Source organism: Rhipicephalus sanguineus, chromosome 1 (genome assembly GCF_013339695.2).
Source record: "Rhipicephalus sanguineus isolate Rsan-2018 chromosome 1, BIME_Rsan_1.4, whole genome shotgun sequence".
Lineage (NCBI taxonomy): Eukaryota > Metazoa > Arthropoda > Arachnida > Ixodida > Ixodidae > Rhipicephalus > Rhipicephalus sanguineus.
This window is the reverse complement of record NC_051176.1, coordinates 113,832,203-113,855,080: the sequence shown is the minus strand read 5'-3', so window position 1 is coordinate 113,855,080 and position 22,878 is coordinate 113,832,203. Positions and strand designations below refer to the sequence as shown.

The 22,878-nt window shown below is 46.3% G+C and overlaps 1 protein-coding gene across 1 annotated transcript; it reads right to left on the bottom strand.

Moving 5' to 3' along the window:
• Nucleotides 1-4,176: 4,176 nt before the first annotated feature.
• LOC119396333 (alpha-L-fucosidase) lies at nucleotides 4,177-22,337 on the bottom strand. The gene is made up of 9 exons (XM_049412029.1): nucleotides 22,322-22,337; nucleotides 21,350-21,794; nucleotides 14,614-14,720; nucleotides 13,454-13,584; nucleotides 12,587-12,717; nucleotides 12,400-12,497; nucleotides 10,918-11,050; nucleotides 8,361-8,531; nucleotides 4,177-4,529 (listed from the first exon to the last, which is right to left on the bottom strand). Exons 1-9 carry the CDS (start codon nucleotides 22,335-22,337, stop codon nucleotides 4,229-4,231), a joined length of 1,533 nt encoding a protein of 510 aa, XP_049267986.1. The 3' UTR covers nucleotides 4,177-4,228.
• Between the last annotated feature and the right edge of the window lie 541 nt (nucleotides 22,338-22,878).

Below are 22,878 nucleotides of genomic sequence, written 5' to 3'. Positions count from 1 at the left end.
ATACCGGCTTATATGCTCTAAGTATAGTAAATTTTAAAACGTAACATATTTTACAGGTTATCATTTGCATTCTACCGAAAGTCAAATCCTGCTATTACTCAAATTTACTTCCACTTCCCTTTGAACCAAAGAGAATGACATATGCATATGCCTTGTTTCAACTTTAAAAATATTGCGCTGGTTAGTTGGGTCATGACAAATATGCTCATTTTTCTTTCTAATATGTGATATAAACTATTCGAATTCGCTTCGAAATTCGCTTCGACCAAATCACTATTCGCTTCGAATTCGCTTCGGACCTAAAATTTACTATTCGCACAAGCCTAATTTTCACTGGTTAATTCACTTCACCACCAGTGTTGTAGGCTTTACCAAAAAAAGGTAACTAAATACTTTACTCATTATGCTAAAAAAAAAGCAAGAATCCTTTACTACCCTATGTTAACTACAAAAAAAAGGTAACACGTTACCGAAAGAAAGTAACTCACATTACTTCTGTAGTTACCCCATGGTAATAAACTTTAATCAGTGCGTATTCGCTGCAGGAACCCACAATAACGATTTTATAAAGCTCATATTGATATTTCGTGCATTGGGACTTTTAGCTACCGGAATAAAGGATTGCGTTTACAGTGTTACCGGAACGCATGCTTTAGAAAAATTTTAGCTCCCCATACGTAAACGTAAAGGTATCTCCCCATACGTAAAGGTATACGTAAACGTATACCTTTACATTTGCACAAACCACTAAATGATGATGGCAACTTCACTAAAAATATATTTAATGCAGATATTGAATTACCATTGCAGCAAAATCATGAGAGGTTTTTAGCATGTGCAGTATCCCGGTATGTGCAAAAGAAAGTAGGAACACCAGGTTACCGGACGATGGTGTGGACATCTTGTGACGCTTTGTGCAACGTTTGTTTTCGCCTAGTGTTTTTCAGGGGAAAAAAATCATTAAAAAGGCAACTCATTCGTAATTATGCCGCTGCAAGGCATTTACACTGGACGTAGAATGCGCGATGTTTCTGCAATAACAATTTTGTGCTTGCCTGGTTCATCTTGGCCCCGCTAGATGGCGCCACCTATCCAGCCTGTTGGGGGCTTTCGGCCTCTCACGTTTACGGCTTCGGTATTCTATTGGCCGCGAGGCCCACCACTGGAAACGCCGGCGCCACCATCGGCATACCATCGGCGTGGCGTTCTTGGTAGGATCACGTGGTCTCATCGGCCGCGTCGGCCAACGTTTATAGAACTTCTGCGTCGGCTGCTTGTGGAGCGCTGCCGCGTGCTTTGAAAACGAGTTTCAAGTCCCACATGCGCCGCGGTCTGTTCAAAACGGAAGTTTTCTCGCATTTTCTACTCAATTGAAACCATTGTAATAGAGTGGCTGCCTCCGAAGGCGACGAACATGGGGCTCTACCGCTCGGTGCCGGGCTTACGCAACGGAGCCCAGTACTGTCAGCCTGCACCGGTAACCGCGGGACAAGAAACTGCGTGAAGCATGGGTTGTAAAGCTAAGAACCGGCAAGTAGCCATCGGCTACGAGTCTTGTGTGCAACAAGCACTTCCGCGACGAAGACTTCGCTACTGCGTCGGGCCTGCGATGTTCGGCGAGTAGCAGGCAGCGCGCACTGAGACGATGGCTCACGCGCGCTTTCCGCTGGCAAATGATGCTTATCTGCCACAGGATGGAGAAGGCGCTACCTTTTACCACGTGCGATACGATCTCCGAACCCTCCCGTGCGACCTCTTGATCGTCGACCTCGTGCTCAGCGCGGTGGTCTAGGTTATGATCAGGGCTTAAAGTCTTCCTTCATTGGAGGAGGGGCCCTCATAAAGTAGCAATATATATACATATATATATATATATATATATATATATATATATATATATATATATATATATATATATATACAGGGTGTTTCAAGAAATGTGTCCGAAAATACCCAAAAATGAGGAAGATGCGATATTTGTTCGACGCCTTCGCAATTACTTCTTTTGTAGCCGCAGGCATCTTGAGATAGCTAAAGACATCGTTTGGGACACTAATTATGAAAGTTAGATTAATTAACTTTTTAATTAGTGGAGGTTGGTGGTTAAGTCAAATGGGAGAATTCAAGTCCTTCATGCGAAGAACCCACTGCAGCTTTGAGGTTTCGAAAAAGCGGCCTCTAGTAATAATTGCGAAGTAACGAAATTGAACCAAATGCAGCGGCGAAACCGAAACGCGGGAGCGCTCAACTGCCATATTCTTCTGAGACGTCCAGAATGAGTGAGCGTCGTTATATCGAGCATCAACCGACTTCGTTGTGCTGGTGTGCGGGCTGCGCTTGCTAATATAGCACGCATGGCGCACATACATTAACGAACGCTGAAGAAATACACCTCTGTACTCGTTGTCTTGAACAGTGACGTCATTGTGGTCGTCTGCGTGTTGCGCTCATCGGTGCTTCGGTTTCGGTTTCGCCGTTGAAATTGGTTGAATTTCATTACGCTGCAATAATTAATAGAGGTCGCTTTTTCTTTATCTCAAAGCTGCGATGGGTTCTTCGCATAAAGAACTTCAATTCTCCCATTTGACATAACCGCCTAACTCCATTAATTAACAAGTTAATTAATATAACTTTCCTAATTACTGTCCCAAATGATACCTTTGACCATATATATAAAATCTAGAAGAAACGATCGCCTCGCAACTATTTCGCCACAAAACCGAGATGCTGCTGTGGCCTCAGCGGCTCTGCAATGCGCAGATCGTGGGTTGTTGGAACGCGGTGCGAGCTGCCATACCGACGAATAAACGCAGAATTTCTAGATATATCGGTCAAGATCCACTTTCGCGGTCATATTATCCAATTTTGGGCAAAAATGTGACCGTATTAAACGCATTTCCAAGGGATGTTGGCCGGGAATAAGAACAAAAACGTATTAGGCTGAAAAACGTATTATGCAGAATCGTATCAACGAGATTCCACTGTATATATATATATATATATATATATATATATATATATATATATATATATATATATATATATATATATATATATATATATATATGCTATAGATTAAGCGTTAAGAGAGGTGTTTGAGATGATCACAGTGCTGTGAAGCCAGCTGTCTCTAGAACTGAACAAATGCTTATGAATGCTATACAAGCACATGTATTTCGGGCATTTATTCAACGTGTCAATCCAACCAAGCATTAAATGAAATTATTTTGGGAACGATTTTTCAAAAATAACTCGGGATGTAAAGGCTTAAAGATATGTGATCTCAAAGTAAGTAACAATAATGGACTCACTGGATTCAGAACTTCAGGCACGACAATGCTATATTTTATTTTCACTACCACTTCCCTATAATAAAGTAGGCAAAATACATGCGTCTTTACAATTACATCAGACTTGTGATGCACAACTAAAAGAATGAAAATTGAGTGGCAAACTAAACAGATCAAGGTGAACCATACTGATTCACGAGCAGGTAGCTTCACACTCAGGTGCCTCGTGAAACAGTATGCTGCGCCAAGAAGCTCTGTCGAACAGGGTGGTGCCCCATGGTTTCAGGAGGCGTTGCTCGTGGTGTTCAGTGTCTCAGTGAACTGCATTCAGCAGTACGACGATACCTGTTTTCTTCTATTTTGCTGACACCCCATCAACCAAACATTCGCGATTAAATCATTATTCGGAAAATTGCAGAGTATAATTTCCCCGCACAAAGCACTACTGCCAAAAAATTCAACTCCAGCACTTGTCAAATGGGTGCCGCAGTGCCACTGTCGGACAGCCGAGGGGGGGCCGGGCCCCTCCTTAAAAATTGAGGGGGGGGCTGACTTTGCGCCCTGGTTGTGATGTTCCTGCACTGCTGACCCGAAGGTCGCGGGATCGAACTCTGGCCGCGGCGGCCGCATTCGATGGAGGAGAAATGTTGGAGGCCCGTGTACTTAGATTTAGGTGTACGTTAAAGAACAACAGATGGTAAAAATTGCCGGAGCCCTCCACTACGGCGTCCCTCGTAATCATATTGTTTGGGACGTAGAGTGTACATTCTGGACCGTTTGGTGCGCCAGTATAGCAGCAGCCTTGAGAGAACGTGTCGCCATTACTACCAAAATGAGCAGGAGAAAAAAAAAATGAGCACGGCCGGTACGGGCCTACATTTGGCAAAAACAAATGTTCAACGTATCGAGGCGCTCTTATTTGGCATTGTGTCCTGTTCTCACAGAATAGAATTAACGGAGAGCCTCGTGGGGCAGTATCCGGTGGCTGGTCCCGTGACCCTGAGAACCCAGGCCCAGGGTGTGGGCAACCGGTCCATGGTGAGATTTGGCAGAGCCAGTGTCAGACGAAGAGTCGACTGTTCCACTACGGTTACGGGCTCTTCTTCGGCGCCCAGTAGGACAACCCGTGATCCGGCACCCAGCCGCAACGAGGCCAAGTGGAGAACGCTTTGCGATGGCCACTCCAAGATGAATACGTACACCGCCTTTTCACCGTCTTTAGTCACGCCTTGCGTATACCTGCACCAGCCAAATGAAGCAGTCGTCGTCATAATTAAGTCCATCATAGCTATACGGCAAACTTTAGGGCGACTGTAAACAAAAATTAGCCGAGATGGGAGCTTTTCCAGCACATGAGCCCCCAAAACCCCCATGCCCCAATCATTTACTCCGTGGTAGCGGAGTGAAGTCGGCACATGTCGTCGAAAAACGCCCCGTGCTTAATGAGGGAGTTTATGAACGACATGACCTTGTTAAACTCCCCACGGAGTTTTAGGTCACGTGGTTAGAAACTCCCTATGGGAGGTTTAAAAAGTATTTTTGGTCGTGACGTGCGTGCCGTGGTTAAAAACTCCCTATGGGAGTTTTAAAAACCATTTTTGGTCGTGACGTGCGTGCGTGTGTGAATGTGCGTGTAGCACGCCGGTGTGAAGCTCCAGTGCCTTGTGTGGGTCGCCGTGTGAGCATTTGTCGACAGACAACGAAGTTATCAGTGCAGCGAGGATTTGCAACGGCCGGTTGGTTTGTGTAGACGTGTAGGACTATTTTCTCCACTGAACCGTTCTGGTCAGAGACAAGTTCAACTCGCGCCAGCGTCCGACCGCGAACACATCGAGCTGGCTGTCCCGTGTTTATTCTCCCGTCAAGCGGCAATGCCCATGCACACGAGTGCAAGCCTCCGACACGCCACGGATACCTCGCTTCAACGTGCCGAGTTACGAAGAAGTGCGAAGAATAATTTCATCGGTAACAAAAGTAAGCTGTTGCGATCGTCAGCGGGTTGTTTCTGGAGTTTCACCGGCTAAAACTTCGAAGCAGTAAGAAGTAGGCTTCGCTACGTCGTCGGCATCAAGCCGGCCGGCGGCCGGTGGGAGAGCTGCGCCGGCGACGCGCTCGCTCCGACCACCGGCAACGCTTGCTTCTCGGAGTGTCACCGAAACGATGTTTCACCGGCTGCAACTTCTAAGCGGTAAGAAGGCTTCGCTACGTCGTCGGTACCAAGCCGGCGACGTAGCGAACTCGCACCGCCACACCGGTCGCCGTAGTGAGTTCTACGAGCTCGCACCGGCCACCGGTGAAGCAAAGAATATGTTTCACAGAAAATAAAAGCTGCTGGAATGAATAAGCTTAAATTGTCTCTTTTGCGCCATGCAACCACCGCTGTCAAACGTCTAGCGAGAAGGCGAGCGCCGACACGAGACAGATTGAACCAACGTGCGACCGCCGACGTACTGCGAGCAACAGGAACCGCGACTACGAGCCGTCTCGTTCGTTGTAAGTGCATCGCTCCGTAGCTTAACGCGGACAGCGGACTCGGATAGCGGCAGTGTGTGTGTAAAAAAAACGGCGACGAAAACTGTACAGCAGCAAGTATTTTGTGATCGCGAGCTGTCGTTCATCGTATAGCCGTGCCGTACTCCTGGGAGAGGCCTAGCGACGCCGTCGGCCACAACGCGGTATATACCGGCGGGGCGACGCATTTCTTCGCCGGTGTTGCTCGTGAATGTGTGCCGCTGAAGCGTTCGTGCACGGCCGCTCGTGGTTCGTGTACGATTATGTGCATTTTACAGACTCACGCACAGTACTGCTAAGGCGGATACATCCCATGCGACAGAGTGCCAGCTGATAATCAAAATTCGCTAATTAAGAAGGCGTTGAATGTTAGGCGGGTTTATAGTAAAAGATAGGTGTGCCTCAGTGGTATCTATAAGCTCATCACAAATTTACACGTACGCCATGAATGTTTGTTGCTTAATTTCGGAGAAAGAAGTGTCCCATCTGAGGCACATTGGAGGTCAAGATGTGGTGCCTATATATACTCGGTGACCAAAGTTTGGTTGTGAAGCGCTGGTGGTGAGTTGTTGTCAGTGTGAGTGTTGTATTACTTTGCGAACGTTGTGTGCATGTTTGTGTACGTGTGATCCAGTTTGCGTGTTTCGATGCTAATTTCTTTTTGATGGTTATAAAAATTTACTCCCATATTTACCTGGAAAAGCTCCCCTATGGATGTAAACAAAAACTCCCCTCTGTCCATCCAAAAACCCCGTCCTGTTGGGGAGTAAATTTTTTACTCCGTCCGGACGGTGTTTTTAAAACCCCCATCAGGGCGTGCGCTAGAGGACAAGCCATTTACTCCCATCTCGGCTTATTTTTGCTAACATATACCACTGTCCCGTGTCAGCCGAACGGCCATCCTTTGATATCCTATTTTCATCACTCCACCTTTCCTTCGACCAGTGGTGTAAATCCAGAAAAATCACGAGGAGACACATACACATCTTGTCATGGCGGCCATATTGTTTTTAAAAATATAGGCTTTGTTTTTAATTATATAAAAACTAAATCATGCCTTGAAATAAAATTTAAAAAAAACGAGCATGGGCCTCGGCACCGAATCGGGAAATGTACGGCTTTTTGGGCTAGTTGGTTTGATGCATTCGAAGTGGTCAGAGTACTCGACACGTTTTCTCTGTCCTTGTCGTCTAGCGCTACGTCCCCTTCAAGTTAACTTAACAGTACTGAGCAGCCAATAGGAGAGATGTGCATTGAAGCTAGTTTCTAAGTGTAACTCGAAAAGACCTAGCGTATTTCTTGTTATAATATGTCATTCGGGCTACATCATCAAATGAAAATGCTAGCACTTTGCTGTTATAACACGTAAAGGAAACGGTTTCCTCTGGCCTCAGCTTCATTCCCCGTCGTGCATACCTGTTAGAAACAGCCTCCCACGATTTAACCCTGGACACTTCTTTGTAAAGCGTGTTCATGTTCACCGGTGACTTTATTTTCCAGCAGTAGTCGGATTAAGCTAAAACGGATGCCTGGGTGAGTTGGTTCATACTTGGCAAATAAAAAAACAGCGCAGAAACAGACAGGGCACAGAGAAAGGCCCAGCGCTGTATCTGTCCGTCTTTGTCTGCGTCCTGTCTTCTTTTGCGCTGTTTTATCTTGCCCGAATGGGATTCATACTATACATTGCCAATGGCTTCCATCCGAAGCATCGACATAAATAACGGTAGGTGATCGGCAATTATTTATTTACTTCGCATGTTAAAGCCAAGCATAATAAATATTTGCAGCACACGTAACATTTCAGAAAGCTAATTTGCTCTACAGTGGCTTTTGAACCAGAAAGCTGCTTTCACTTTTGGACTTCGTTTCTGGCCTTTGGAAGGGCCTCAGATCCCGGAGTTGGTTTTACGGAATTCAAATATGATGTTCTAAAGCTAAATCTGAAGGGGGGACACTTGCAGGGGGTGTTCCCCCTCAACCTGAACACAAGGGGATCAGAACCCCGCCCCGCTTATGTTTTGCACCACTGCCTTCGAGAGCGTTTTGTTCCCTCGGCACCCACTCTGCAATGGACTATTAAGAGCTGTCGATTTTAGCAGCGCCAAAGAGACGGCGCTGTACCGGCTTCTGCGCCACACGACGCCTTCCGAGTGCAGCTGAATTCTTCAATCATCGCAAATGGGAGGTTGTATCAACTATATTTATAGCAAGGGATAAGCAAGGACGTTATGTATAACCTCCTAGGGGATAACATATTCATACATTGAAGCAAAAGTATTTTCCGACGCTATGTATCAGCGTATACCGGGTGTTTCACGTAACTAGAACCAAGGATTTAAAAAAAAAAGTGGTTGACCGCAACTAAATGAAACCACCGACATATGGTTTGCCGCCATGTGGCGCTCGTTAGGGTATTTTTATATTACGCGTAATTAGTGAATTAACTAAGATCAATTATGCAAAAAGTTTATGCAGAATGCTCCATCTCTTCTGCACTTATCGAAATAGGCCACATGATTCCGGAGGGGGCAGCGGGGGCCATGATCTCGAGTCACGTACCAGACCTTTCCAGTGGCAGTATCGTTCTGGCAAGTCCATGCCGCCGACCCGTATACACCTTCGCCGTTCACCTTGAGCCAGCGGCCCAGCTGCTGCAGTCTTTCCTGATAGATGAGCTCCAGTCTGCCGTCTCGAGTGGGCCCCACGTTGATGAGGATGTTGCCCCCGCAACTGCGCGCGCATAATGCTTTTCAACAGACTGACAGCACAAACATGGATCGTCAGCGCTTGGAGACGCATCTAAGACAACATGCGGTCACGAGCTCTCGTGGATTCGCCTATATATGTAGTTTCCGTTAGGTAGCCGTGCTGCGCAGCCTCTTACGCTGCACAGTATATGCTGATCTCGAAGTGTTGTTGCACAATTGCAGCTAACCTAATTTCGTTTCGCCACTCGTCTATAGCACCCGATTCTTTGCAAATTAAGACTTTCGCTCAAGTGGTTCGTTTCGATTACACTGTATTATAGAAAGGCGGACAATCTAGGACTGCGATGATCGTGCTCTCGCGTAAATCGAAAGTGTTCATCAACTCTTCAGTTTCCTGACATGTAGAAACTCATCGTCATTGCCGGCGCCATCTATATCAGCGCGCAGCCTGCGAGAATAAAACGTCGAACTAAGATGTAGTAGTAGTAGAAACCTTATTTAACTTTGGAATATTGGGGCAAGGATGGATGGGATCGACAAGTCCACGGCTCCACTGACCTGTGCGGCTCTCTCGGCTTGGTCGTGCAGGGCAACATTTGACTCTACCCAAGGGCGTCCGCAGAACTTTTTCCAGGGGGGTGCATCAGCAGAGTGTGGGGGAGGGGAGGGGTGCATACAGCATAGGTAGCTTTTGTTTCATTGCCGTGACATGACCGGCAAGATTAGTCCATAGCAGTATGTAACGTGCAAAGTTGGCTGGTAATCCTGAATGATGTTTCACGCGGATATGCGGGACTGGAGTGTGCTAATCAAGCTGTGTAGAATTACTGCTACTGCATAGAAAATTATTATCCAAAATTCCAAGGGGGGGCAGCTGCCCCCCCTTGCACCCCCCTCCGGACGCCCATAACTCTACCTACTTGCTGGCAAGACAGATCTGCCACTGCCTTTCAAGTGGGTTTGTCCCTAATAAGGGTGAGTTAATTTCGGCTGGCCTGAGCCTATAGACCTCCACGTTATGTGGCTGAGAGAACGACTGGTTTAGTACAGAGCTAAGGCTTGTCTCACAATGTTTTTAAGAAGAAGAAAAAAGAAAAACAAATGTAGGGGGAGAGTAACTGAACTGTTATGACAGTACATACTTCCAAATACTTATTTTAGGATAGACAAATAAATCGGCAGGCTTCAGCAATTTATCCGGGCTCCGGACTCATTTACGGTAACAATGACTAGCGAGGTAACAACGAGAAAAGTGCGACGATGACTGCGAAAGATGACAACATCGGCGGCGGAATCAGGACGATGACGAGACAATGATCCTTGTTCGAGGGTGGCCGTTTTGACACGGTTGGTGAAATAAAGCTCTAATTGCAGACTGAGGTGCCTGATTCATTTCAGAAGGAAGAGTTCCAGGCCACATTCGTGAAGCGACAGGAACACTAGGTAGACCGTGTGTATCACTGTACAAGAAGACCATTTCGAAGATGACAGTCTTCGAATGTATAATAATAAATTGCTTTCTTTAAAACATAGCCACCCCTAAGACGTTTTGGCAGATACCAAAGGCAGATTTCATCCGCCTACATTAATACTTTAACTGTGCTTCGAATGTGATCAAGGAATCCACTTAGCGTGAAGCTGAACAATCTCAGTGCTTACATAATCTTGGAGGACGTCACGGTATAGGTGTAATGTGAAGAAGCGTGTCCGTCTTCGACGCTCGCAAAGAAAGGGCGCATAGAAATAACTGTGTCTATAGCGAAACACCTGACCACTCGCACCTATTTCTTCAAGAGCGGTGAGGGTGGCTTCATCTGTAACGTTTTTGCATGCCCCCTTTGACGTGAACAAATAAGGGCACAGATGCTTATGGATTTTTCAGTGCGGTGGCTGCGGGAGAAAATGCGTGCTTTTAAGAACCAAAGCCGCGATATGATTATGAGGCACGCCATTGTAGGGGAATACGATTAGTTTTGACCACCTAAATCTGAGTATACGGGTGTTTTTCCACTTCACGCCCATAAAATGTAGCCTCCGTAGCTGGGAATCGAATCCGGACCCTTGAACTTAGCAGCGCAGCTCCTTAGCCGCTAAGCTATCACCGCGGGTGTATGCCTGCGGGGAAGAAATTTCAGAGTGTCTTCTGTTTAAATTTCATATATATATATTTTTAAATTGAGAGCTGTCGAGGGCAAGACGAGCGGAAGGGGGAAGGGAATATAGCGGCTTTCAGACTCGCTTCCAAATTAAACTACTTTGAGCGTTGACGCGATGGCCCGTAGCACGAAGGATGACAGCGCGCGCGAGCTTCGGGCGGCAAATGTAGATACAGGGAGAGGGTGAGCAACGTGGCCTTTGTAACGCGCATTGAAAGACGTAAGCATACGCAGGCTATGTATGCGCCGTACCTGATTGACTGGACGAGTGTTTCGATGAGCTCCTGTATGGAAAGCACGTCGGCCAGTGTGGCGTCTCGTCTGTATCCCCAGGACTGGCGGTCCAGGGTCATGCAGTTCTCCCACTTGCGCGGCTGCAGCACTCCTGCGCGTCCAAAACCACGCTGCTTGGAGTTCAGCTTGTGGAACACAGTTAACAACGGAAATTTGAACGGGACGTAGATGTATACATGATCTAGTGTCACGCTCAGGGGCGTAGCCAGAAACTTTTTTCGGGGGGGGGGGGGGGGGGGGTTCAACCATACATTATGTATGTTCGTGCGTGCGTTTGTATGTGTGCATGTATATATATGCAAGCAAAATTGAAAAATTTCGGGGGGGGGGGGGTTGAACCCCCCCCAACCCCCCCCCCCCCCCCTTGGCTACGCCCCTGGTCACGCTGTTGAAATGTGTTCAGCGTGTTCGCGGTCTGCACTTTCTTTTTATATTTTTCATACTCTTACCCAACGCGTATTTTTTCCTATTTTTATTTTTGTTCGCATAAAGCTATGCGATGTGTATACCTCTAACCTTCGTTGCCGTTTCGAGTAACGCAACAAGACGGCAAGTTGAACCACTTAGGATAATTCATCTTGAGCTTCGTTACAGCGCAACGCTAGACACGGACAAAAGGAAGAAACGTGTTGTTCGTTTTCCTTCCTTTTGTCCGTGTCTAGCGTTGCGCTGTAACGAAGTTCAAGTTGAGTAACGCAACTCCGGCTTCGCGAAGCTGGGACCCCCTCCGGTACGTATGAGCTGCCGGTGCTAGCCACTGTTACTAAATGAGTACGGTAATCACAGAATGAAACGCGACGGCTTTGTTTTTTTTTCTTTTTTTAGTATAACGACTGCTGTGAGCAATTGCTCGTGAGAACCGCGTCATGTGACTGCAAGTCTGGCCGCTAAAGGTAATGTTGGCTCTAATGTAAGCTTTCAAGTCAAAATTGCGCCGATATGAGGCGAACTGTAGACGCTGGAAACGAAAGTAAGAGCATTACTTAGCCCTAAATTTCCGCGTTTCAATCCGTGAGTACGGTACGCACTCTTCTTGCTGCGGGTTAAAGGGGACATACTACTACTACTACTACTACTACTACTACTACTACTACTACTACTACTAGTACTACTACTACTGCTACTACTACTACTACTACTACTACTACTACTACTACTACTACTACTACTACTACTACTACTCTACTGCTGCTGCTGCTGCTGCTACTACTACTACTATACTACCACAACAACAACAACAACAACAACAAATAAATAATAATAATAATAATAATAATAATAATAATAATAATAATAATAATAATAATAATAATAATAATAATAATAATAATAATAATAAATCGGCAACAATGATATTAATAATACTAACAACAATAACAGTCATAGTGCGAGCTCAACGCTGACCAGCCGGCACTTGGCCGCACGACACTTGTCACTCGCCTGGATCGTAACGATCGTAGCACGTGAAGTATCCACCGTGCTTGCAGCTGCAGCCATTGCACCAGCGGTCGTTGGTGACCACGGTGTCTCGGACGGGGCTGTGCGACAAAGAAGAGCGCTAAATTGCCTTCACAAAAGAAAACACATCGGCAATTCTTGGCAAGAGACTGCCTTCAGGCGCTTATACCTGTCGTTGTACAGCCAGGCCAGAAACTCCCGGCTCTTCCAGTATTCTGCCGGAGCAGGGTCACCGTCCGACCAGATGATCTCGGGCTTGTATCGCTCCACCAACTCGCGCAGCTCGACGAGCGTTTTGCCCTGAGATAAAAGCGTGTACGCGTTTGGGTCATACAAGCGTACAGCGTATACCTCGCCATTATCATTTCAGCGACAATGCTTTTGTTGAGACATATGGGTGAACATGAAAAGTAACAAAGACCACACGTGTCCGTCGAAATGATAACTCTCGCGAATTTCTCCTGCGCGACCTTAAGAAACCTGCGAAGAGCGAAGAGCCGGCCGGACAGGATGATTAACGACGGGTTATGAGGTCACGCCGCATCGGAGGGCTCCGGGTTAATTTCGGCCACTTTGGGTTCTTCAACGTGCGCTATAAGTACACGCAAGCTCTTTCGCATTTCACCCTTAGTCAGAATTCGGCTCCACCGCTGCCGGGATACGAAGCAGCAGCTACCCAGACTCTACGGCGGGTAAAGACAAAGAAATATAAAAATGAGAAAAATCGTCACAAAAGATTGTCCCTACTTCGAAAGATGAAGTATAGGTAGCAATTTCTTGTCCTTGTTGGGCTTACGTTTCTTATTTATGTTAAAACTTCTTTCAGTACATGATTTGCGAGCTATAAACACTCAGGGTATCGTCATACAAGAAATAACAGCTTTTTTTTTTCTTGTTTCCGTTCTTCTCTCAATCACGTTGAAAACTGAACATATCTCACAAAGCTATATATGATCTATAAAATACCGTGATAAAATATTTAAAGAAAGAGAATGAGTTGCGAAGAGTGAACGAAAGCTTATGTTGGTTGGCTCACCTCCGAAAAATAGCTGGTGGTAAAATTGTTTCTCTTGTCCTGGAGAAACAAGGGATTGAACCATTCGAACAGAGAATGGTAAACGCCGAACACAAGGCCGGTCTTAGATCGAACCGCGTTGGCCAGTTCACCTGCGAGAAAGATCGGCTTCTTATTTCAAGCACCCACTCGGAGGTTATCGTACATGTAGGCATAAACGCGCACGACTTGCAGTGTACAGTTCACTATATTCTTTTTCACTGACGCGATCGAGGAGGCCGGACACCAGCACGACAACTCGGCAGTCTCCATACCACCACTTAACGGAGACGTGCAATTCTCACTTCAATCGCACGTCTGCGAATCTTTACCGAGTAGACTTGTTATCTCTCTCTCTGGTGCATTGTTCCTTGTTCAGTGTATCAACATACCACCATTCGTAGCTCAGGCCGACTTTTTCAGTATTTTCAAAGAACGTGCTCCAAGACTTTGCGTGGCCGGCTGGTGAAGGACGCCTATCGCACGAATGCCGTGACACGGTGTCCATTGTGTTGTACACAAAGTACATTACGAATTATAGTAGTTTATACTGCTAATAGACGACTACAAAATAGTTATATTTCAATCTGTAGGGTCACGGGTACTCTTCGTACGAACTTGACATCTGCAGCAAAGTTTTTTCTCAAGGGCTAATGCGGTTTGGAAGCACAAACGTTGGACCTCAGCACCGAAGCCTCTGTATTCTCCAAGCGCACATCGATTCCGGCTGCCACGTGTGGCTGCATATATCCATCGTCTTGTAGGATGCGCTGCCCTTGGAACATTTGCGACAGATAAGCAAGCTGATGTCGAAATTGTCGAATCGCAACTCGACACAAGAGCATTTTTGTATGAGTTGCATGGATGTCTACGTCAGGCTCGTCCATTCGCTGTGGAACTCACAATTAAACGGGGTATATAGACGTCAGGATGTTTTGCTGCGCGGTTCGTGGCAGAGATGGCGTTTCTCTGCTGTTAACAAGTCAGACATAGCATAGTTAACGAACCGCGCATTCAATGGCTGCCCAATAAAGGCCTGCGTTCTTTTGCCGTTTTCTTTCGGCGTCAGAGACACATCCGTGATGTCTGTCGCCTATTTAACATACTCGACATCCGGAACGAAGCAGCTGTAAAAACCGCACCTACTAAGTCTCTCTTCGGCCCAACGTCCTTTGCATTCCAGCTGAAGCTCACGTTCGACGGCCACAGAGTGAATCCTTCGTGATGCTTTGTGGTGAGAACAACGTACCTGCAAGGGAAACCAAGATTATACGTTCCTTGTTTTGACATCTGTTGTTAAGGGTACATCCAAACACAAGCCCTTGAATAGCAAGAGTAGATTGCTTTGGTTGAGACTGATTATTTTCTTTTTGTTTGCTTCAATGATGGTGTATATATACTAGTACAATACGTCGTGGAAGGCTTCCGCTGTTATGCGAAGTGCACGCCTTAGCACATGTTTCACGACGCATGTCTCACCACAAAGTAGACAAAAATTTAGGAAGACAATTATTCACTGGCGCTAGGCCGCTATAAAATTGAGGTAGGGTGTTGAGGACGTGAAGGGTGCTGTGCAGGCAAAGTTACAAGTGCGTAAGGTGACAGGGCGCTTTGCGGCGAAATTCCAGTGTTGTGTCATTTAGGAGATCTGTGGGGCGTGAATCAGGTTAGCATCTGTACGTTTTCTTGCTTCTCTTTCTCTCTTCGAGGTACAGCGTTTAATAACTGTAAGGAGTATTATTATGAAATTCGGTAAAACAGAGCCCATATGTCTTGGAAGAAGCTTTCTTAAAATTAGAAATTTGTAGGTGCTTAAAGGGTTCAATTGTAAATTACCGAACTTATAATAACCCTTTCGATCACGTTGTTTCCATATGGTTACGGAACTTATTTTTGAATATTTTTGAGCCGATATTCTTCAGCATACTAACGGCGAGCTATTTATACATACCATTTACCGCTAGCGGTACGCAGAGCTTGGAGGAACTTGTTTTGTTATCACCAGAGAGATGGCGCAAAGGACGCGAAGAGGGCTTTAGAAGAGCGCGCTTTAAAGGTCGTCGACCCGCTCGTTGCCATACGCGCGTGCCCCCACCTGTACTTTGCCCTGCAGGGCGTGGTCAACCGTGCGCGCGCTTATCTCGTGATGGGGACGGTTTGTACTCTTGTGCTTTCACCGCAAGTTTACGTTGAAGTTACAGAGTGCACGAAGGTCACTTCGCTCGCTGCAGCGACCGCGTTTGCTAAGGGAGCGCACTGCTCAAACACAAAGGAATAACAACTGTGACAGTTGTTAGTTCGCTCTTGTCCTGTGCGTGTTCTTTTGGTGCGTCCTTTGTGCTTGAGCAGCACGCTGCAAGTTTCGAGCTGCTTGCCGTTCTTCGCATGGCAATACAATTTGTTGCTATTGCATTCATTGCTTCGCCTTTGCGGCGAAACAATTCACAATAAACGCTCAACTACCTTTTTGAAGACACGTTTCACTTTCGTGTTATACCGATTCATATGATGGAGGGATCAGCCATGTTTTTTTTTTTTTTTTGCTCAGTAACGCTCACTGTAGTTGCTTAGTTCTTTTAGCAACCAATTGCATATGAGCAGTTACCTTATTGATGAGTTAGCTGCAACAGGCAACGACAATCCGAGCGCATGAATTTGGTGGTAACAAATGTAATCAGTAAAACGTCCGCAGTCGTGTCATGCAGAGACGTCGTGGGTGCTCACGTTCAGGCGGTGCTCAGTATTTGTTTGCTCATCTTAAAGGCTGATTACGTGGCCTGTATTGTCAGCATCACGTCATCTCGTTGTGGTTTCTCATTACTTTGCGGCGCGAGCACATCAGAACGTTCACGTTCAGAGAGCTTACGTTTCGGTTTTTTGCATTGTCAGGGAATAGTTGCCGATCTTTGTCACAGATAATTTTACTGTTCGGCGTTGGCATGTTACAGCATCGTCCTTCCCTCCAGCTGTCACATTGAACGAGTTTTCAGAGGCACTGCTGCTCACACATACACGGTAGTGACATACACGTCAATGGCATTAGTGCTCACGCATACGAAGCAAACAATTATTAATAATAGTTTGAGTTTTACGTCCCAAAACCGCAATATGATGAGGGACGCCGTAGTGGAGTGCTCCAGAAATTTCGACTACCTGGGGTTCTTTAACGTGCACTTGAACCTAAGTACACGACAAAATAGACAAACAAACAAACAAAAAGAAAGAAAGAAAGAAAGAAAGAAAGAAAGAAAGAAAGAAAGAAAGAAAGAAAGAAAGAAAGAAAGAAAGAAAGAAAGAAGGAAAGAAGGAAAGAAAGAAAGAAAGAAAGAAAGAAAGAAAGAAAGAAAGAAAGAAAGAAAGAAAGAAAGAAAGAAGAAAGAAGAAAAATGACATGACGAAAAGAAAGGAAGACCGGTGAAAACTTAGGAATGCATCTGTTGAAGTGGGAGCGCGGAAACGGACAAAAGACGAAGAACTACACAACACGAGCACTCGTGTTGTGTAGAACTTTCTTCGTCGTCTTTTGTCTGTTTCCGCGCTTCCGTTCACTGATTAAAGGGCCCCTCACCAGGTGACCTAACGAATTTTAGTTAGACATTGCAAGTTGTTGCGAGCCCAATAAAAAGCATTTTGCCACAAGAATTTTTCTAATCGGTCGGTTAGAAGCTGAGAAAAACAATAATTTGTAGCGGCGCGAAACCATGATGCGAGGAGGCGAGCTGCAAACCCTTGCCGCTCGCCCCGTGTAGCCTTCGCAAGCCAAATCCCTTCCCTGCCCTCTTCGGCACGCGAGCAGAAGGATCACATAACGCATACGCATGAACACGTCATGCGCACAAAATGTCACGAGCGCATGACGTGCCCGAACCTGCCCGAACCAGCCCGAGCCCCCCGAGACGCGAGCGGTGTTGTGGCGGCCTTCTTGGAGCTTCATCTCTGCAAGTTATGCCGAATGCGCCCTCGCCGATCACTTGGCTTTTAACCTATTACTGAGCACGAAAGCTGCAACATTTGTACGGACGCGAGACTAGCGGTGTGCCGCATGAACATCTAGTTAGACGCGGGAGGATAAATGAGTCTAATGAGCGCTGGAACGCGGTAGAAAATTAGTTTCTTTGCAAAGGGTGGCGTCTGCACGATGCGCAAAGCGCGAGAACACGAACGCGTGCGAAACGGAGGTAGATTAGTCTCGAATCTCGCTGCGATTCGCAGTAAAAATTAAAAAAAAGAAAACGCACACATTTCGTTTGTGTGTTTTATTATTGCTCTCAAGTTTTATTCATCCATTCAAGCAACAAATTACACAAACTACACGTCGTGTCAAATAATTATCGCAATGTCACGTGCTACTGTTGGCGACGTCAGAGCACAGTCGTCTACGTAGAGGAGCGACGTCAATGCATTACCATCTACGTAGGGCCATTCTCTCATGTACGTCATCCCCTCACTCTCTGGGCGCGCGGACGCGAGAGGAAGGGAAAGCAGCGTTCAGCTTGAAATTTGACCCATTTACGCGGCGCGTAGCGTTGCAAATTTTGGCAGACGTAATCGTGAACGCCCAGTGCATGCATTGCGCTCGTCAGCTCAAAATTGTCAAACCTGGTGAGGGGCCCTGTAAATACGTACCGACTAGCACAATTATCGATCCTTTTAAAATTATTACATTACATTTTATAAACGACTAAAACCAAGCCAGAAGAAGGGGAATTGACCGATAGGCCCGTTATCGTTAGACACAGCCATATGAAGCCACCATACCGGGTGTGTGAAGAAATGTGTCCAAAATCCTCCAAAATCAGGAAAATGCGATATTTGTTCGATGTCTTCACAATTACTTCTTCTGTAGCCACAGGCACCTAAAGATAGTAGGCGCTTTTAGCTGACCGTATTTTGCCTCCCGCTCCGCTCAGCCAGTCGGTGGCGGCGCCACTGCGCATGCGTCAGACGGTCAGGCGCTGAGCGTGTGACCGGACCGTCGCCGTCAGCCTGGACTCTAGCGAGCGAGGGATCACGTGACACGAAGAGAAACAACCAAAATGGCAGCCTCTTTTGTGCCGCGAGTCCGCGCTGCTCGGAAAACATAGCGGTTGTTCGGCCAACACGCAAGACCAGACGGCACTTCAGGATACACAAGGATCTGCGCCTTCTCCGAGAAGTCGTCGAAGCCAATCACTTTGAAAATCCGTGCATGTGGGATGACGTTCTACGAAACGTCATTGCACATCGAGAGCTGACACATCGGGCCATAAAGGAGCGTCTCGAGCTGCTTCCTTGGTACTTCCGTCAACAGGACTCCGCAAACCTTCGCAAGTAAGCGATTTCATGTACAATAGTAGCAATTTAGTTTTTAACAGCAGCCACTCTTCCACCTATTCAGAAACGCTCTTTAGTTTGACTTGCCACAAGGCAACGCGCTGAACGCGCTGCCCCAGGGCAGCGCGTTTGAAACGCGTTTGTGCTGCCTTAAAGGCGGCGTCTAAGTTCAAGCGCTTCTGAATACGGGGGTAAGCGTCCATACTGCGTGAGCTCATCTAACTCATACTTTGCATTGCTAGGTCTGGAACGGAAGAATTTTCACTGACTATAACGCCGGCCTTTGCTGCACTTGGTGATAGGACTCCGTTATTGCGTTGCATTGCCTCCGTGATTGGTGCACCAATCACGGAGGCAATGCAAATGGACGATGCTATTTTATGAATTCGTAATGTGATGTTATAGGACAACATAATGACGCCAAAGAACTTGGCGATCTCTGATGACATGTTGATGTTCTATTCTTGCGAAAAACTGCTAACGTTGTGTTGTTCTCAAATATTTTTCAGTGTTGTAGTGCTTACTGCATGCTCATGGCTGTGCGCCGTTATGTGAGCATGTGATTACGTTTTGCTTCCTATTTCGTAGTGCCTGTTCGTAACTGTGTTCAGAGAGTCGAAAGCACTCTTAATCTAAATTTCTGTTTTTTGAAGGGCCGTGAGAAAGGGAGACAAGCAAGTGCGTAGACATTGTTCCTTCTCACTTGCTTTTCTCATTGTTCGTCAAACTCAATACCAGCTTAATGGGTTAGCACAACCTAAATTTTCAGAGTGGCTCCACACAGGACGAGAAGTATGGTGTACCGGAAGTGATTTCCTTATTGCGAGATTTCATCGCTTATTTGCAATAGTATTGCGCTGGGTAAGAATTTTTTTTAAATTTCACTGCATTGTCCTCTATTCTGCTGCAAAAATCAGTCGCCGGCATCACTCCTCTTGGGAATGATTGGAGATGAGGAACCTGAGCCACCAGTCCAAGGAAGTGGTGACACTGCAGTGCAGGTGGACAACAGACAGGATTAAACCACACTCCAAGAGCGAGATGATGCCCAGGCATTTGTGCCGCACAGTCAGCGCATCTGTACCCTTGTTCACAATAAAGAAAACAACACATTTGCATCTCCGGGTTCACTCCCACTTTCAGTCATGTCATTGATCGAAGCAATTTTAGTCCAACTTCTGGAGCAGATAAAACCCCGCTTTAGAGCAGAAAATGAGCCTTTTCCAGCATTAATAATCCAAGGATGCAAATATTTATTTCTTTAACATAAGCAGCTGCTCAGTATTTAACGAAATGGAATACCCTTTTACCTGTATGTATGTGCACTTCAGGCAGAAAATGCCGGGCCTGCAGTTAACAAAATGGATTAAACAGTTTATAATCGTACTGCTCAGTGTAAATAACGCAATTAGTCACGCAAGAGGCGGTCGTTAAATAAGAATTGTAGTTGCACGAAGCATTATGCATAGTGCCTCTTCTCTGAACAAAGCTACCCTTTGGGCTGTGTGGATTGTATCCGGTATGAGCAATGCAGCCTTCAGTCTACGAGTACTCGCTATACACAAAGGGTACAGGAGAACACAGCGGAACTTGGGCGAGCACAATGTATACCTAACAGCATGAAGACACCCATGCCCATAAGATTGAATAATTGTAGCTTAAATTGTAGTCGAGCGCCAAGCCAAGGTGACAAAAGAATATAAAAGGCTCATGCGTCAAGCACCACAGTAACGCGAAAATAAATCAATTCACACTGTTTTAAAACAGAATTTTCTTTCTTGCTGCAAGATAAGCACAATTTTTATTTTATTTTTCAACGTACTTTTGACTTTGATGCACAGGTGGCGTCGCGCTTGCCTTGAAAGAAAGACGCTTGGCTAAAACCAACAACGCGCGTTGCGCTCCGGTAACGTTGAGCGTTTGAGCGGAACGGGGAACGGACCGCAGAATCGGTCAGCTAAAAGCGCCTAGTTAAAGACATCATTTGGGACAGTAATTAGGAAAGTTAAATCAATTACCATTTCAATTAGTGGAGTTAGGCGGTTATGTAAAATAGGAGAATCGAAGTTCTTCATGCGAAGAAACCATCGCAGCTTTACGATGTAGAAGAATCGGCCACAGTAAACTGATTTTGTGCGCAACTTTGTATAAAACTAGAGTTACTGTATATGCTACCTTTAGGTAGCAGAGTTGCGCATAGGTCTGGCTAGCAACCACAGCTATGCGGCGAAGACGCACTCCGTTTTTGCAGGCGACATGCCTACAGGGTCTCCGATCGACATGTTTGGCGTGTTAAAGACCGGTGATTAACTTTACTGTGAATGAATAGTGTCACTCCAGTTCGCTGCAGCGGCGCCATCGAGAAATACAAAACTTGGCCCGAGCGTCAGCTTCTCCACAACGCATGGTTGCTAGCGGCGTTTGGAAGACAGATGCGCAACTCTATACAGTAACTCTATATAAAACCGCATAGGTGCGCCCTCTCCTCTCTGTCATACCGATAAAGAATGCGACTATTCAAGTAAATAAATCAAGCACAATCATTTAAAAACAGCTCGCCCTCACCGCGCGCCCGATTCTTGGAAGATGCGTGCCCACTCGTCCGGGTCGAAGAATTCGCACGTGAAATCTTTGGCGAAATCCGGGTAGGTGAAGCCTGGGGGGTAGTTTTTGGCCATGAACTTGGCAGGGTTTGGGTTCCGCGGTTCATCCCAGCCCTGCCAGTACCACCAGAACCACTCTGACGTGTAACTGGGCACCGAGAAGACGCCCCAGTGAAGGAACAGGCCCACTTTGGCTTGGTCAAACCACGCTGGCAAGGGTCGACTGTCCAGCGAGTCCCAGGTTGGCACGTAGGGTCCGACGGCCTCCGCGACGAGGGGCAATGTGGCGCAGCCGAGGACTGCGGCAAGGGGCACGAGCCAGTGCTGTGCTGTGCGGACACAAAAGGGACAAAATAGGTTGCCATTCGCTTGCAGCTTCAGTGAAGGTCGAATGAATGTCAAAACGGCTGCAACAGCCGGCCAGATTCACAAATTGCAATAATATGCGTTTTTAATTTTCAGCACTTTCCTCATTTTGCACCCTCTACCTACCCTCCACATAGAAGGCCGACTTTTTATTTTATTTATAGGGTCAGGAAGCAAGATTTGTAAATAGGAGTCCGGAGCCGGAGTCTGTTGGTCTGTTGATTCCGTCATTACAGCGTATTTTATTTATTTATTTATTTATTTATTTATTTATTTATTTATTTATTTATTTATTTATTTATTTATTTATTTATTTATAGTACTACCGGCATACTGGAGCCTTTTATAACACTTTTGTTGTCACAGAAACATGTTCCCACATTCGCGTGCAGGCTAATCACGGCGTAAGATTAATGCTGGATACCACGCAGCGCTGGTGTGGCTTGGGTGGGATGTGTGGGGGGAGTGTTTTTCTTGCACCCCCTGCCGACGCCCATGCCTGAGGATACCACCACTGCACCACTGTAGATGAATTTTCATCGGGAGCAGCCTCTTTAGGGATGCCCACTAGAGCTGAATGCCATCTTATCTGCAATTTTCACTGAAACAACAAATGCCCTAGCACGTCCTTCGTTTACGTACGCGTCTGTGAGATTGCGAGCGGCGTTTATCAGCATATCAGCAAAGCCAAGCGCACGCACATTTTGACCCCGCGTATGATGTTATCACTGCTTAGTTCACAAAGTAACAACGATGACACGTGTGAAGATTAACGCAGCTGGTCCAACTAGAATGCCCCGTCGATTTCAGCATTCACTTGCAGGGCGGCGAAAACAGGTGAACAGAAATTCACGATTACTGCCGATATACGCATATCGTATGGCCCTTACTTTTGCGTATTTGAGTAAGTGTGACTTAATCTTCGATCGGTGCAACGAAAATGATTTTGTGTACCTTTTCCGTTCCCATTAACAGCGATGAGGTGAGCGCACGGTGTGCGGTGTTCGCTTATCACTCTATACGTACCGCCAAGCCAGCAGACTTTCTGCTTCGGGCCGCTGCTTTTTGCAGCGAAGCTGTCTGAGTCGACCCTGTTCCGGCGTGGGCGTTGGGCGCTTGCGAGTC

Coding starts and splice junctions, on each gene's coding strand:
- LOC119396333 (XM_049412029.1), bottom strand. Junction 12,498..12,586: donor GCCTGGCTGTACAACGACAG/GTATAAGCGCCT, acceptor TTTGTCGCACAG/CCCCGTCCGAGACACCGTGG. Junction 8,532..10,917: donor ACACTCGTCCAGTCAATCAG/GTACGGCGCATA, acceptor ATGCGCGCGCAG/TTGCGGGGGCAACATCCTCA.